This window comes from Ovis canadensis, chromosome 9, assembly GCF_042477335.2.
Source record: "Ovis canadensis isolate MfBH-ARS-UI-01 breed Bighorn chromosome 9, ARS-UI_OviCan_v2, whole genome shotgun sequence".
In the NCBI taxonomy this organism is placed as follows: domain Eukaryota; kingdom Metazoa; phylum Chordata; class Mammalia; order Artiodactyla; family Bovidae; genus Ovis; species Ovis canadensis.
The window spans coordinates 27,274,707-27,288,230 of NC_091253.1; the positions used below are offsets into that span (position 1 = coordinate 27,274,707).

Genomic DNA, 13,524 nt, shown 5'->3' on the forward strand with positions numbered 1-13,524 from the left:
AGGTGTGTGTGTGTGTTGTGTACATGGTGTGTGGGTCTGTATGTCACGTGTGTGTATGCGGTGTGTATGTGAGGGGTGTGTATGTGTGTGTACATGGTGTGTGGGTCTGTATGTCATGTGTGTGTATGTGAGGTGTGTGTGTGTTGTGTACATGGTGTGTGGGTCTGTATGTTGTGTGTGTGTGTATGTCTGTGTGTGTGTGAGGGTGTGTGTGTTGTTGTGTACATGGTGTGTGGGTCTGTATGTCACGTGTGTGTATGCGGTGTGTATGTGAGGGGTGTGTATGTGTGTGTACATGGTGTGTGGGTCTGTATGTCATGTGTGTGTGTATGCAGTGTATGTGTGTGTCTGTGAGGTATGTGTATGTGTTGTGGGTGTGTACATGGTGTGTGGGTCTGTATGTTGTGTGTGTTTATGCAGTGTGTTTTGTGTGTGTGTGTGTGAGAGAGGTGTGTGTGTGTGTGTGAGGGGTGTGTGTGTGTGTGCGTGTGTGCATGGTGTATGCATTTGCAGGCGCCTGTGCTTCTGGAGGGGCCTGTGTCCAGACAGACACTCACGCGGGGGCCCTCTCCCTCACACCCTATTAGGGTAAGAGCTAGTTAAGGGCTGTGACTGGCTCTTGGTGACCGCCCTCCAGCCCCAGCCCACAGCAGGCACCTGCAGGCACTCAGTAAGGGCTCGCTGGTGGCTGACTGATAACTAACAGCCCAGAAAGGGCACAGGTATGGCCTGGACTTGGCCCAGTGGTGACCCTGCTGTCCCGGGAGGCAGGACCCGGCTCACCTCACTGGCCAGTGAAGGCTGATGGGCAAATCCCTGGACCCTCAGTTCCCTGTGGCCTCGCTTTTTCAAGAAGTGATCATTCTTTGGTGAAAGTTGCTCAGTCGTGTTTGACTTTTTGTGATTCCATGGATGATACAGTCCTTGGAATTCTCTAGACCAGAATGCTGGAGTGGGTAGCTTTTCCCTTCTCTAGGGGATGTTCCCAACCTGGGGATCAAACTCAGATCTCCCTTGTTACAGGTGGGTTCTTTACCAGCTGAGCCACAACTTAGACCAAATTAAAATGGAGCAGAACACACACGGGTTACCACGTGCCCGCCCTCTCCAGGATGCGCGATGGACTCCCTGTGGAAAGCATCCGCTAGGGGCCCCTGCACCCCAGATTCCTCAGGGCTCCACGAGCCAGCTCACTGTCACTTGCAAGCACAGCGCCTCCATCTTTTAAGACTCAACATTCCTGTTTTAAAAAAATGTCTGTGATTGAAATGTAATGATGTGTAACTGGCTGTGTTTTGTCCCTCCATTGCTCTGGGGTAAATCACGTGGTCTTTTTAAACACCAAAGGCCATGTTCCTGTTTTTGATTGATTGGCTGAAATTCTGTCATCTTCCAGAAATAACTTAAAGCATTTGCATAGGTCACTATTATTTTTCATTTTTGACTGCTAGGATTTTATGGACTCAGCCAGACCTGTGAGCTGTGTTTCCTCAAATCCTCCTTGGATTTTATGGGGGATTTGTGGGGTCAGCCAGACCTGTCTGGGCTGTGTTTCCTCACATGTGTGAGTTGGCTCATCCTTCTGAGCTTACAGTGTATAAATTCCCACATTCAATTCAACAGTCTTCAGAAGAACCTGTTCCCATCGAGTTCCTTGTACAGACGAAGTCGATGGATCAGAAGTATTGGGGTGAATTTGAGGTGCCCTCAGGGTTGTCTTTAGTCTTTCCATCTATGTGTTTGGTATTTATGCTCGCCCCCAGTGACTGAAAGTTTCAGAGAGGTCCGTAACTACAAGCTCATCTGCCATTTTTGTACGATTTCTAGTGTAGTGTAGTGCATTTAAAAATTTTCTCTAGGAAGTTGGAAACTGAATTTCTGCAGTTACGTTGCTTTTAGAACATACTTTGTAGTTGCGAAGGAGACATGGCAGGAGGTGGTGTTGCTTTATTTTGACATCACACCTCGTAAGATAAGTATCTCTGAAGAAGGTCATGGATGCATCCTGGATGACGGGTCTCAAGTCCACTCGGAACAGACCGGCTGCAGGATGAGCAGGTGCATCACCCTCTTGGGCTCATGTCGAGGATTCCAGGAGCCGCTCAGCCCCTTCATGGGTCATGCTCTGGCTTAGGATTCACAGCACGGATTCAGGAGGCACTTCAGGATGCCTTCAAAATGCTTGCTACCAACCTCAGCACCACCCCCCACCCAGCACCTTTCCAACTGTAAGGGTTGCCCTGTCCTAGCAGATTTAAAGTGACAATTTGTGTAGCAAGTGTTTGCACAGATTCAGGAAGAGCAGCTGTTACTAATTGTGCTTGTGAACACTGGGGATTGATGGGAGAAGTGGAGCGCATCTAGAATTTCTATACACACTGACTCAGACACCAGTGGCCCCAGTGGCACCAGAACTGCAGGATAAAACGTGTGTCTCATGCTAAACAGTGCTTTTAGTTTCTTTTTTTCTCTCTCTGTCTCTCTCAACATGTGGTGTAGACTTCACTACCACTGGAGTCTGGCGTAGCTACAGGGAAAACCTTCATGTGCTTGCATGACCGCTCATTCATTCATTCATGTGTCCACTTACCAGAAAACCAAATTTCCTTATGGAAATCTACATAAAGATTTTAATAAGGACCATACTTAGCTTCCCTGGTGGCTCAGACGGTAAAGAATCTCCCTGCAATGCAGGAGACCTGGGTTCAGTCCCTGGGTCGGGAAGACCCCCTGGGGAAGGGAGTGGCAACCCATGCCAGTATTCTTGCCAGGAAAATCCCCTGGAAAGAGGAGCTTGGGGGGCTAAAGTCCATGGGGTTGCAAAGAGTCAAGACATGACTGAAGTGACTATGTGTCCATGCATAATGATGTTAGAAACGGGCATTCAAGAAGTTAGTGTTTCCGAAGACACATGGCTGGTTAGAAATTGCAGTCCCTCCCTGCTCCTCCCACCACAGGCCTCTTTGCCTCAGTGACTTACAGGGAACTGCTGAGCGTAGCAGCCGGGTGGGGTCAGAGAGTGGGCCCCTCTGGTCCTGCACCCCCTGCCCCCGTACTTCAGCAGGACCAGGAAACGCTGGTCAGAAACCTGATGCCAGAGGACACAACTTCATCCACGCGACCGGAGGCCGCGTAGCCCTGCTGAGGGCTTGCTTTCCAACGTAATATAAGTTTGGATGTTTAAGCAGCATTTTACCCGAGACTGGCCTTTATAGCAACATACCATGGGAGGGGAAATGGACCTCTCTCCTTGCCTGTGAGTTCCTCCACCCCCAGCTGCCTGTGTTTTACCAAGGAGTCTGAACAACTGCGGGCCGCTTGGTCAGCTTGGACAAGTTCATCAACAGCTTCTCCACCACTAGACCTAGCCTGGGGTCTGAGTTCCCCCAAAAGGGAGCAGAGCTCAGAGTCGGGGCGGCTCCAGGACTCTCTGTGGTTCTAAACTGTGTTTAGAGTCAGAATCACTGGATCCAACCTGTGTAAACTCCCATCAGGGCAACTCGAGAAATTGTTTCTTTGGAGGGAAGGTCGAGCCAGCATGGGGCTTCCCAGGTGGCACTAGTGGTGAGGAATCTGCCGACCGATGCTGGAGACGCAGGAGACCCGGGTTCGATCCCTGGGTGGGAAAGATCCCCTGCAGGAGGGAATGACAACTCACTCCAGCATTCTTGCCTGGAGAGCCCCATGGACAGAGGAGCCTGGCAGGTGACAGTCCATGGGATCACAAAGAGCTGGACACGACTGGGCATGCGTGCACAGACCACGCGGGGGAATGTGGAAGCCTGCCTCCAAAAACGCTCGGCACCCAGGGCTTCAGTGCCTGTGCTGCTGTGTGAGCATCGAGGGTGTGGGTGCCAGGTGCTCCGAGTCTGCAGGACCACCTGGGAATGACAGCCATCTCTGAAAACGTGAGTGGTGAGTGACGGGGTGTCTGTTATTCTAACGTGAGTGGTGAGTGACGGGGTGTCTGTTATTCTATCTTCAGGGTGAAGCTGGGGAGCAGGGCCTGGCTGGCCGACCTGGAGAAAAGGTCTGTTCACTCATTCACTTGTTCGTTTGTTCATCCAATGCGTTTGTTTGTTGGTATCTGCTGCGCCTGTATCGCGTGTCTCCCTGGAGCTCGCAACACGCCTGTGTGCCTTCATCTCTTTACCCCGAGACCGTCAGCACGTCCCGTGCGTCCCTTGCTGTACTGGGTACCAGGGTCACCACCGTCAGCCAAGAGCACTTGAGCAGGTGCAGCGAGTGCTGCCATGCGGGTGACCGAAGGGGTCCCAGGAGGCCCCTCACTCAGGCTTGGGGAGTGTCAGGAGAGGTGGCCTGGAGGTGACACCGTGGCTGACCCAGAGGGATAAGGAGTCAGACAACAGGAGAGGGCAGTAAGGGCTCCCGAGCGAGGGGCTGCAGAGTGAGCCCGTGCCTGGGGCCGCCCCGGAGCTCCATCTAGGATCCCCCTCTCTCCACTGCTTTGTTTCCATGTTGTCCTGCTCCTGCAGAGGTCTGGGGCAGCCTCCCTCTTGACAGCCCACTGATCACGGTGCTGCGTTCTTTCCGCAGGGAGAGGCCGGGCTCCCAGGCTTCCCAGGACTCCCCGGTGAGAGGGGAGAGAAAGGCGACCAGGTGAGGCCACGCGCCGCGCCCGAGGAGAGTGCCCCCGGCCCTGGTTTGCGCGCTCGGCAATGGGCTGACCCGGGCTGGGGTTGGAGCGTTTTCCCAGTGTCTAGGAAGAGGAAAGGCAGGGGACCGGGCCACCGTGGGCCACGTGCTGGAATGAAGGGATGGTGGCCAAGGGGTCCATCTGGAAGGGTGGGTGGAGTAGCTTCAGATGAAATTTGTGGGAATGATTGGGGGTGTCAGCTGTCGGGTGCCAAATGGAGCGCTTGCCCCTTCACACAATCGACGGGGTGTCCCTTGAACTGGGTCCTCACCGTGGCAGGGCAGGCTGGGGAAAAACCGTATTTTGCCCAGGGTCCCCCCTTGCTCTCGCCTGGAAGAGGCAGCCGTTACACTCAGTCGTGTTCTAATGTCTCCTGGTGTTTATCTTTTCTCTGTAGGGAGAGAAAGGGGCCCTGGGGCTTCCGGGACTGAAAGGCGACCGAGGTGCAAAGGTAGGGGCCGCTGTCCTTGTCCAGGGCGTTGGTGCCGCGTGTCGCACAACCGCCCGTCCGTCGTTCGCCTGGAGGGAGTGCCGTGCTCGAAGGTGCAGCGGTGGCCTGGGTGGCAGTCCTGGTTCTCCCCGCTGTGGTCCTGGGCGTCCCCTCTGGTCCCAGTGTCTCCCTTGCTGGCCCGAAAGCAGAGCTGCCTGTGTAGGCTGGCATCCGTGGGCAGTTGGTTCCAGGAACCCTGCAGATAACTAAAATCCACGGATGCCCGAGTCTCTCGTATAAAGTGGTGGAGCCTGAGAACCGTGGGCCTCCAGGAACCAGCAGCCAGGGAGGCGGGACCCACCACAGGTCAGGGTCGTCATGGCGAGCACGGCACACGTGGTGACTCGGGTGATCCTGGCAACATCTGGATGTGGGCTAGATTATCAGCGACACCCCCCCCCCATTTATAGATGAGGAGATTGAGGCACGGAAGGGCCAGGCTGCCGGCCTGGGGCTGCGTGGATGGAGGGCGGTGGGAGTCAAGACCTGACCGCAGTCCAGGCCCAGCGTCCAGGCTCCAAGCGGGTCCGCATGGCACACCGGCCTGGCCCGGGGGAACCTGGGCAGCCTCACACGCCCAGCAGGGCCCTGCGATGCCCCCTCTGCTGCCCGGAGGGCCACCTGGCTCTCCCAGTTTGAGCTCCGCACCCTCCCGTGTCCCGCTTTCCTGCCCACCATCCTGCTCAGCACCCCCCATCCCTGCTCCCATGCTGAGGGCCAAGGTCTTTGTTCTGAACGGACCTGCTCTATAAATAGAGATCCTGCAATGGAAAGGGCTTTGGTGGATAAGCCGTTCAGGCCCGCCGCTCTCCCGGACTTCTCAGAAAAGCAATTTCTATTTGAGAAACTCATTTCCAAGATGCAGAGGACTCGGCGAGGCCATTAAGCCCCTTTTATTGCTTTGGCAGAATTGCCAGGGCCACGGCAGAGTCGCATTCAAGATTCCGAAGAATCTGGCATGCTTTTCTTTGCCTCTAGAGAAATATGTCATCATAGACAATTCTGGGTTTGAAAAAAAAAAATGACATTGAAGCAACATTGCCCCCTGCTGGCCGTGCCTGGGTGTCCCTTCCTCAGTGTCTGATCCACCTCCTCCCCACCCAGCACTGAGAGCGTTTGACCCCAAGGCATCTCTGAGAGGAGGGTGATAACGCCCCTGCCTCAGCTGGGGCTGAGACACTTAGACTGCGGAGAAGCAGGGATGGGAGCCCCCGCCAGTCCCACTGACTCAAGCTCAGAGACCCTTCTCTAGGCGAGCGTCTTTCCCCAAGTCAGGGAGCTCCTGGGCTCTGCCCCGCCAGCTCATGGTGCTGTGTTCACCCCACAGTGTTGAGGGCAGGGGATGCTCTTCCAGAAAGGTGGTCTTGAGGCCCTCGAGGTTGGAGACACATCTCTCCTCCAACTCTCTTCTTGTTTATGTCTGTTCATACCTTGCACTGTCATGCTAATGGTAAGGAACCCGCGTGCCAATGCTGAAGACGTGGGTTCAGTCACTGGGTCGGGAAGATCCCCTGGAGGAGGGCATGGCAGCCCACTCCAGTGTCCTTGCCTGGAGAATCCCATGGACAGAGGAGCCTGGTGGGCTACAGTCCATGGGGTCACAAAGAGTCGGACACAACAGAAAGAGCTTGATCGCACGTGCATTGCACTGGGAAACACTGAACTTGGATAGTCTGGGTGAGATTGGTTCTGGAACTCGGCACTAGAAAAGGTGCTGTATTCTCTCTGAAGCTTCTGCAACACGGTCAGGGGAATGCCTCGCAGTAGTTAAGGGCTTGGGCTCAGAGTTTACCACCAGGATGCACCAACTGCTGTCTGTGTGACTTTGGGCAAGGGCCTGAGTGTGGCTGGGCTTTAGTTTGCTCATCCATGGGATGGGGGTACACATGAAGCATCTCTGTTTCAGGCATTTCGGTGCCGATGAAGGGAATTAATGCAGCTAGCAAAGTGAGCTGAAACCTGGGATTAAATCCTGGGTAACTGTAGAAACAGGCATAGAAAACAATGTTACCACTTAAAAAAAAATTAATTGAAGTATAGTTGATTTACAGCGTGGTGCCAATCTCTGCTGTACAGCAGAGTAACTCAGTTGCACACATGTAGACATTTTAAAAAATATTCTTTTCCATTATGGTTTATCATGTAACTACTTTTCATTATCATCTTATTGTTGTCACTATGAATAAGAGAAGCCTAGCCCATCTCTCGGTCAGCTTGCTTCATTCATTTGTCCACTAATAACCACCTGTGGATCCTGGGCTGCTAGGACACGCGTGGACAGAGATATCCGTGTCCCAACACCATCGTGACTCACATGGAATGAAGGGCTTTGGGGACTGTTCCTCCTGATGGAGCAGCCCAGTGACCTCCTTTCCTCGAGGCAAATGGAATAACAATTTCCTCTGGCTGAAGGTCTCACTTAGTCCCCAGAGGACACTTGTGAGCTGTGTGTACCGTCGTTGTTATTTTGCACAGAGGAAAACACGCCAACAGAAGTAAAATAATGTATACAGTGGTAGAGTTAGGTTTCAAGCTCAGGTGAGTCGACTCCCAAGCCTATGCCGTTCAGAGGAATGTAACACTCACCTCTCAGGCCGCTGAGAAGGATGGGCCTGAGCCCTCGGGAGAGGGCAGGGTCCAGAGGAGCCTCTCAGGGGGCTCAAGCTTTGGCTCCAGGACAGAGTGTGGGGGCGCTGGCGGCAGGTGGGAAATCAGGTCAGCGTTGTCAGCGGGAGGATGGATGACGGGTCACTGTCTCCACGTGCGCCATGGAATAGTATAGAGTAGTATAAACGACCTACAGCTACATGTGGCTGCATAAGTGTTTCTCAGAGCCGAGTTCTGGTATGTTTGAATTATTTTATAGCTTGGATCTATATATCTATCAGTTGCAATAGAGGCAGATGGGGTGAGTCTGTCTTCTTAGGAAAAGTGTCCCAGGATAGGCAGGACTGTGTAAGTATGTTCAGTCGTGTCTGACTCTTTGTGACCCCATGGGCTGTAGCCCGCCAGGCTCCTCTGTCCATGGCATTCTCCAGGCAAGGACACTGGAGTGGGCTGCCATGCCCTCCTGCAGGGGATCTTCCCGACCCAGGGATCAAACCTGCGTTTCTTATATCTCCTGGATTGGCAGGTGGATTCTTTACTGCTGTTTCCACTTCATCTAGGGTGAAGTGGGCCCACCGGGGCCCCCTGGATTACCTGGCACTGTAAGTTACTCTGCTTCTAATCCTTTCTCCTCCTGCACACCAACCATGTAGTTATAAACATCTTTTTAAGGGAGTCTGCCCATAGCCAGACCCATCCCTGGGTCTCGTGATCCAGAAAGTGCATGAGCTTCTGTGAGAACCACCTTGTGCTTTAGTTTATTTGGCAGCACGGTTACCGCTGGTCAGAACACTGGACAGATGCTGGGCGCCCATGCCCACCTGCTGCCTGTGGGGGTGAAGTTAGGGGCAGGAAGCAGTGTGTCCAGGGTGAGACTGCAACGTGGGTATACACCCATGACTCACGCCTCCGCCCTCTGCAGGCCTCAAGGTGGGCATTGTGAGTTGGGGTTCAGGTGTGAGTAAAGAACAGGGGCTTTGGAGCCAGAAGAAAAGAGTGGGTTTGAATCCCAGCTGTGTTCCTCACCAGCATTGTGATCTTAAACATGTTATTTAGTGTGAAAAAGACTCCATCTTCTCATCTGTTAAGGAAAAAAAATATATTATATGGAGCTGTGTCTTGCACATTTGTAGTGAAAATTGACTGAAATATGTAAGGGACATTGTGTAGTTTCTGGTACATAATACATACTAAATTAAAGGGAAAAAAAGGCTGTATAAACATGTGAGCACGGTTTGCATGTTTTTTTTTGCATGTTTTTTTTTTTCACTTGTATGTTTCTTTCCGGCCTTGGTATTCTGTGCTTTAATCACTTTCGGGGTGGGGGGGGGCAGGAAGGGAGAGGACCATGGCTGTCCTGTAACTGCCCTTGTCTGGGCATGTAGGGATTGGTCAGTTAGTAGCTGAGGCAGGGGATGGCCTCATACGGAAGGCAGGGGCTTTAAAAGGAATGTGTGATTCTGTCGAAATCATCCTTAGAGGGGCCCCTGCGGCTGCATTCTTCACCGGTAAGTCTGTCTGAGGCAGGTTGCTGCTGTCCACTCACATCTGTCTCGTTTCTGCTGTCTCCTTTGCAGACATCCCTGTTCACACCACACCCGAGAATGCCCGTAAGTAGCGGTGCACCTTGTGGCTGCCCGGTGCACCCCCCCACCCCGGCCTGGCTCGCGATGCCCCTGGGTCCTCTGGGGGGCGGGGCCCTGACCTGCCAGCCGCTGTCAGGCCTCTGGGTTCCCAACCTTGTCCTGGCAGCCGGCGGGGAGCGGGCCGGGCGAGGGACCAGCTCCAGGGGCAGATGGGACCTCCTGGGTCAGGGCCCAGGAGGGGGCCTCCCAGTAGCCGAGGGCAAAGGCCACCCCTCTCTTTGGGTAAAGTGACCCCCTCACTGCACGGGGTGGCCAGTTGTTCCAAGCAGGACAGAGCCCTGTGAGCGGCAGAAAGTGAAAGGGCAGAGGGGGCCGGCCTGGGGGTCTTGGGGGCCGAGTCTGAGAGGGGCCGGTGGGGACTGAGCCTGTTTGGGGAGACGGCCGGCGGGAGAGCGCGTGGCTCTTTCTGAAGACGGAAGCGCATGATGGAAAAGGACACTCAGTGTGGCCGCAGCCTCCAGGAGCCTTTCCCTCCTCTTTCTAGAGAGGCTTCTGTGAAAACGAGTGTGTTCAGGGTCTCTGACATCACCAAGCTCGCCTCCTTTGTTGGTTCGCTCTTGGGGACGTGGTTCTCCTGTGGTTAGGACTTGACCTGCTGCACCATGTGTGGCGGCCAAGAGGCTTAGGAGAGGGCCCATCTCCACATGGCTGCTATTAAGTAACTACAACTTGAGAAGCTAAAGAGATCCTGGATGTGATGGAAAAGAATGGAGCACAGAGAGAGAGAGAGAGAGAGAGAGACTGAGTGCCAAAATCATCGTGGAAGGAGAGGGAGGACTTTGAGCTGCTTTGGAGGAGGAATGGGGAGGAAGAGAGGGCAGGGGTGCTGTCCCTGGTGGTGGGGGGAGGCAGGGGACCGCAGGAGTGTCCGAGGATGCTGAGGGGAGAGCAGGCGGGGCTCTGGCTGCGTCTTCTCTCTCCAAGGAAGGGCTCGGAGGGACAGAGCAGGAGGGCCTTGAATGTGGTGGGCACAGGGCAGGCATCGCTCCAACCGGCCCTGTGCCCAGCTCGCAGATGATGGCCTGAAGCTTGAGGAGCGAAGCACCTTGCACAGGGCCTTCTTGGAGTCAGGAATCAGGATGTAGCTGTTGGCCGTAAGGCCCTGGCCGAACTGCTGTCCCCGCCGGTGCTGAGGTTCAAGGCTCCGTCACACTGGCCCGCCACCTCCCTCTTCCAGAACCATATCCCCCTACACGATGCCTCAGCCCTTCATCCTTTGGGACTCCTCCCTTTTGCCCATCCTGAGTCCCTAAAGCTTGTGGCAAATCTACACATCCCGCCTCTCTGTAAAGGAATCGCTCCATCCGTAAAAGATGATGTCCGAGGTGTTCCCCCGGCAAGGGACTGAGAGAGGCCAGGGGTCTGCCCAGCCTCCCCTTTGAATCCTGGTGAGGGGGACACCTTCCTGCAGGGTCTGAGCTCTGCAGAAACCAGGAAGCCACTTGGAGATGCAAAGCAAGGAAATTGTGTCCACGAGAGAAAAAGATTCATTGGGGGTTACTGCATGAATCCCTCTGGGGCTGCCTCGTTGCCATGGTAACCGTGTTTGTATTGATGGTTTTGGAAGCCATTGTTCTGATTATTCCCTGCTAACCTCAGTGGTCTGCCTTCCAGTCCCTGCACACAGCAGGGGCTGGAGATTTGGAGGGGCAGCCAGGTCCCTTGGAGAGAGGAGCCTGGTGGGCTATAGTCCACAGGGTCGCAAAGAGTCGGACACGACTGAGCGACTTAGCATGCATGTATGCACCCGGTTTGCAGCATGATGAAGAAGGCGATAGAAAGGGGAGGAGGGCCGGAAGGAGAGCCCCAACTCCTGTTGCAGAACGAGAAGCCTCCTGGGGATGTCGGGGACCCCAGCTGGGGAGGCCATGAGGCAGCATGGGGACGACAGTGGGGAGCAGAGCAGGGGCTGTTAGCTGGCGTGCAGGTCCGATGTCAGAGAGGAGTGGGAACCCGTTCCTTGTCTGGAGGATGGAGGGACAGGCCATCTCAGGCTGGGAGACAGTACGGCTGAGAGCTTACAGGGGCTTTGTAACTGGTTCAGAAGCCGCTCCCTGGAAGAGCAACCTGACCCACCCCCTGCGCCTGCAGAGGGTTCCGGGAGGCCTGGCCAGTGCCCTGCAGTTGCTGAGCCCAGAGCGGGCATCTCCCTGGGCTGGCATCACCAGCGGGGTGGGTGGAGGAGAAGCAGGCACCTGTGTTCAGCATTCAGCTCAGCAGGCACCCCCATGGTGAAGTCTGCTCCTGGATCTCCGGCCCTGGGGAGAAATGCCTTGAGCATCTTGTCTGAGAGCCTCAGGATCCCTCTCCTGACCCAACCCCCACAGTCCCTTCCCCCGCTGGCAGAAAGCAGATTCACTCCTTCCCTCTGGATCCCCCAAATCCATCCCATCAGCCCTTCCATCTTTACGGGTTGTGTCTCCCACTGGAGGACCAGACAAAATGCTTTTGCAAATTCCTGCCTTGGGAAATTTTCTAGGAGGAAAGCAAGCTAGAGATAAGGATATTGTCTGACGAATGGAGCCAGAGTGTGTTCTTCTGAGCTGGTGGGAGATGGAGATTCTGGAAGGAGGAAGGAGCTTGCCTCTGTTGAAAGCCTCATTGTCGGGGCATCCTCACTGAACCCCGGCTCTCTGGGGTGGAGCGTGCACATTCCATCAACGGCTGATGCAGAGGAGTGGGGCCCCAGCCCAGGCCGTGGGGACACTAACTCAGGGATCAGGGATGGGCTTGGGCGGCTGGGGGCAGGCAGGAGCCTCGGGGCAAGGTCGTGGGTGGAGAAAGCAGCGTGGGAACTGCACTGGGCAGTGCCGGCTTCTCCGCCAGCGCAAGGTGCCTGCACAGGCCCAGAAGGTCCGCGCGGCCCACCTGAGGGTGGGCCAGGCGCAGCTGCCTTACTCTGCTTCTCTACCAACAGGGAGAACCAGGGCCCAGGGGAGAGAAGGGCGATCCTGGCGCGCCTGGGGAGCCGGTGAGTGCTCTCTGCTCTGCGCCCCACACCCCTCCCCTGCACCCCTCCTCCGCATCCCTCCCTTCACTCCTTCCCCTCACCCCACCCCACACCCCTCCCTTCACCCCTCCCCTTACCCCTACCCCTCACCCCTCCCCTTACCCCTGCCCCTCACCCCTCCCCTCACCCCTGCCCCTCACCCCTGCCCCGCACCCCTGCCAGCACCTCTCCCCGCACCCCTGCCCCGCATCCCTGCCCGCACCTCTACCCATACCCCTCCCCCTCACCCCTCCCCCTCACCCCTTCCCCTCACCCCTCCCCTCACCCCTGCCCCTCACCCCGCCCCTCACCCCTGCCCGCACCGCTACCCCTCATTCCTGCCCCACACCCTGCCCCGCACCCCTCACCCTGTGCGTTTGCTTTCCTGAGACTGGACACCGAAGGGCCTGTCTGAACACACAGGAGCCCTGCTGAGCTGAATGTAGCTCCTCCCTCCTCCCTCCTCTCTGTGGATCTCAATCCCTTCTCGTTGCCCGTGTTCATGCCTCCCCAGAGCAAGGGTGTGACCTCGTCCGCTGATGGGTGGTTTCATTGCAGGGGTCGCCAGGTCACCCTGGAGAACTGGGGCCTCGGGGACCCATTGGACCACCGGTAAGAGAGCCCTCTGTCCTCCGTTGGCTCCCAGAGCAGAAATTAGCGCAGGCTCTTCTGCCCCTCGCCGGCCCCTCCACCCTGTCATTCTAGGAGTGTCCATCAGGGGGCGCTGCAACAGGCGCTGCTAGGACTGAGTCCAGGGCATGGGGAGAGAGGTCTCCCAGAAAACCCCAAAACGCGACCCCTGGAGCCCAGGAGGTCATTTCGCTGTCACTGAAGTGTGGGTTTAGGAGAGCTGATAACCTGCTGCACCGTCCCTCCCCGACAACTCTTAAAATCCAGGTGGTCCTGGCTCTCGGAGGCTTTTCAAATGCAGGAAATCTCCAGTGCCAATTTAAAGGACACCTAGAGTGTGTTGGCATTTTGATTGTATTTTGATTGGCTGCTTAACTGGCTCTGTGCTGGGCAGTGTTTTGTGTGCTCTGCGTGGCCTGTCCAAGCTCAGATCCCAGGGGCCCCCAGCCGCCTGTGTGCACCTGGGCAGGCCCATCCCTCTGCGCCTCGTATACTTCAAGATGAA

The 13,524-nt window shown here is 55.6% G+C and overlaps 1 protein-coding gene across 1 annotated transcript in view; it reads left to right on the top strand.

The window, feature by feature from the left end:
• The window catches only part of COL22A1 (collagen type XXII alpha 1 chain), a 224,743-nt gene that overhangs the window by 123,869 nt on the left and 87,350 nt on the right, over positions 1 to 13,524 (top strand). The window contains exons 28-34 of the mRNA XM_069600933.1: positions 3,986 to 4,030; positions 4,558 to 4,620; positions 5,055 to 5,108; positions 8,315 to 8,356; positions 9,332 to 9,364; positions 12,318 to 12,371; positions 12,948 to 13,001. Coding sequence (XP_069457034.1) covers positions 3,986 to 4,030; positions 4,558 to 4,620; positions 5,055 to 5,108; positions 8,315 to 8,356; positions 9,332 to 9,364; positions 12,318 to 12,371; positions 12,948 to 13,001 — 345 coding nt within the window. The remainder of the gene's footprint in view (positions 1 to 3,985; positions 4,031 to 4,557; positions 4,621 to 5,054; positions 5,109 to 8,314; positions 8,357 to 9,331; positions 9,365 to 12,317; positions 12,372 to 12,947; positions 13,002 to 13,524) is intronic.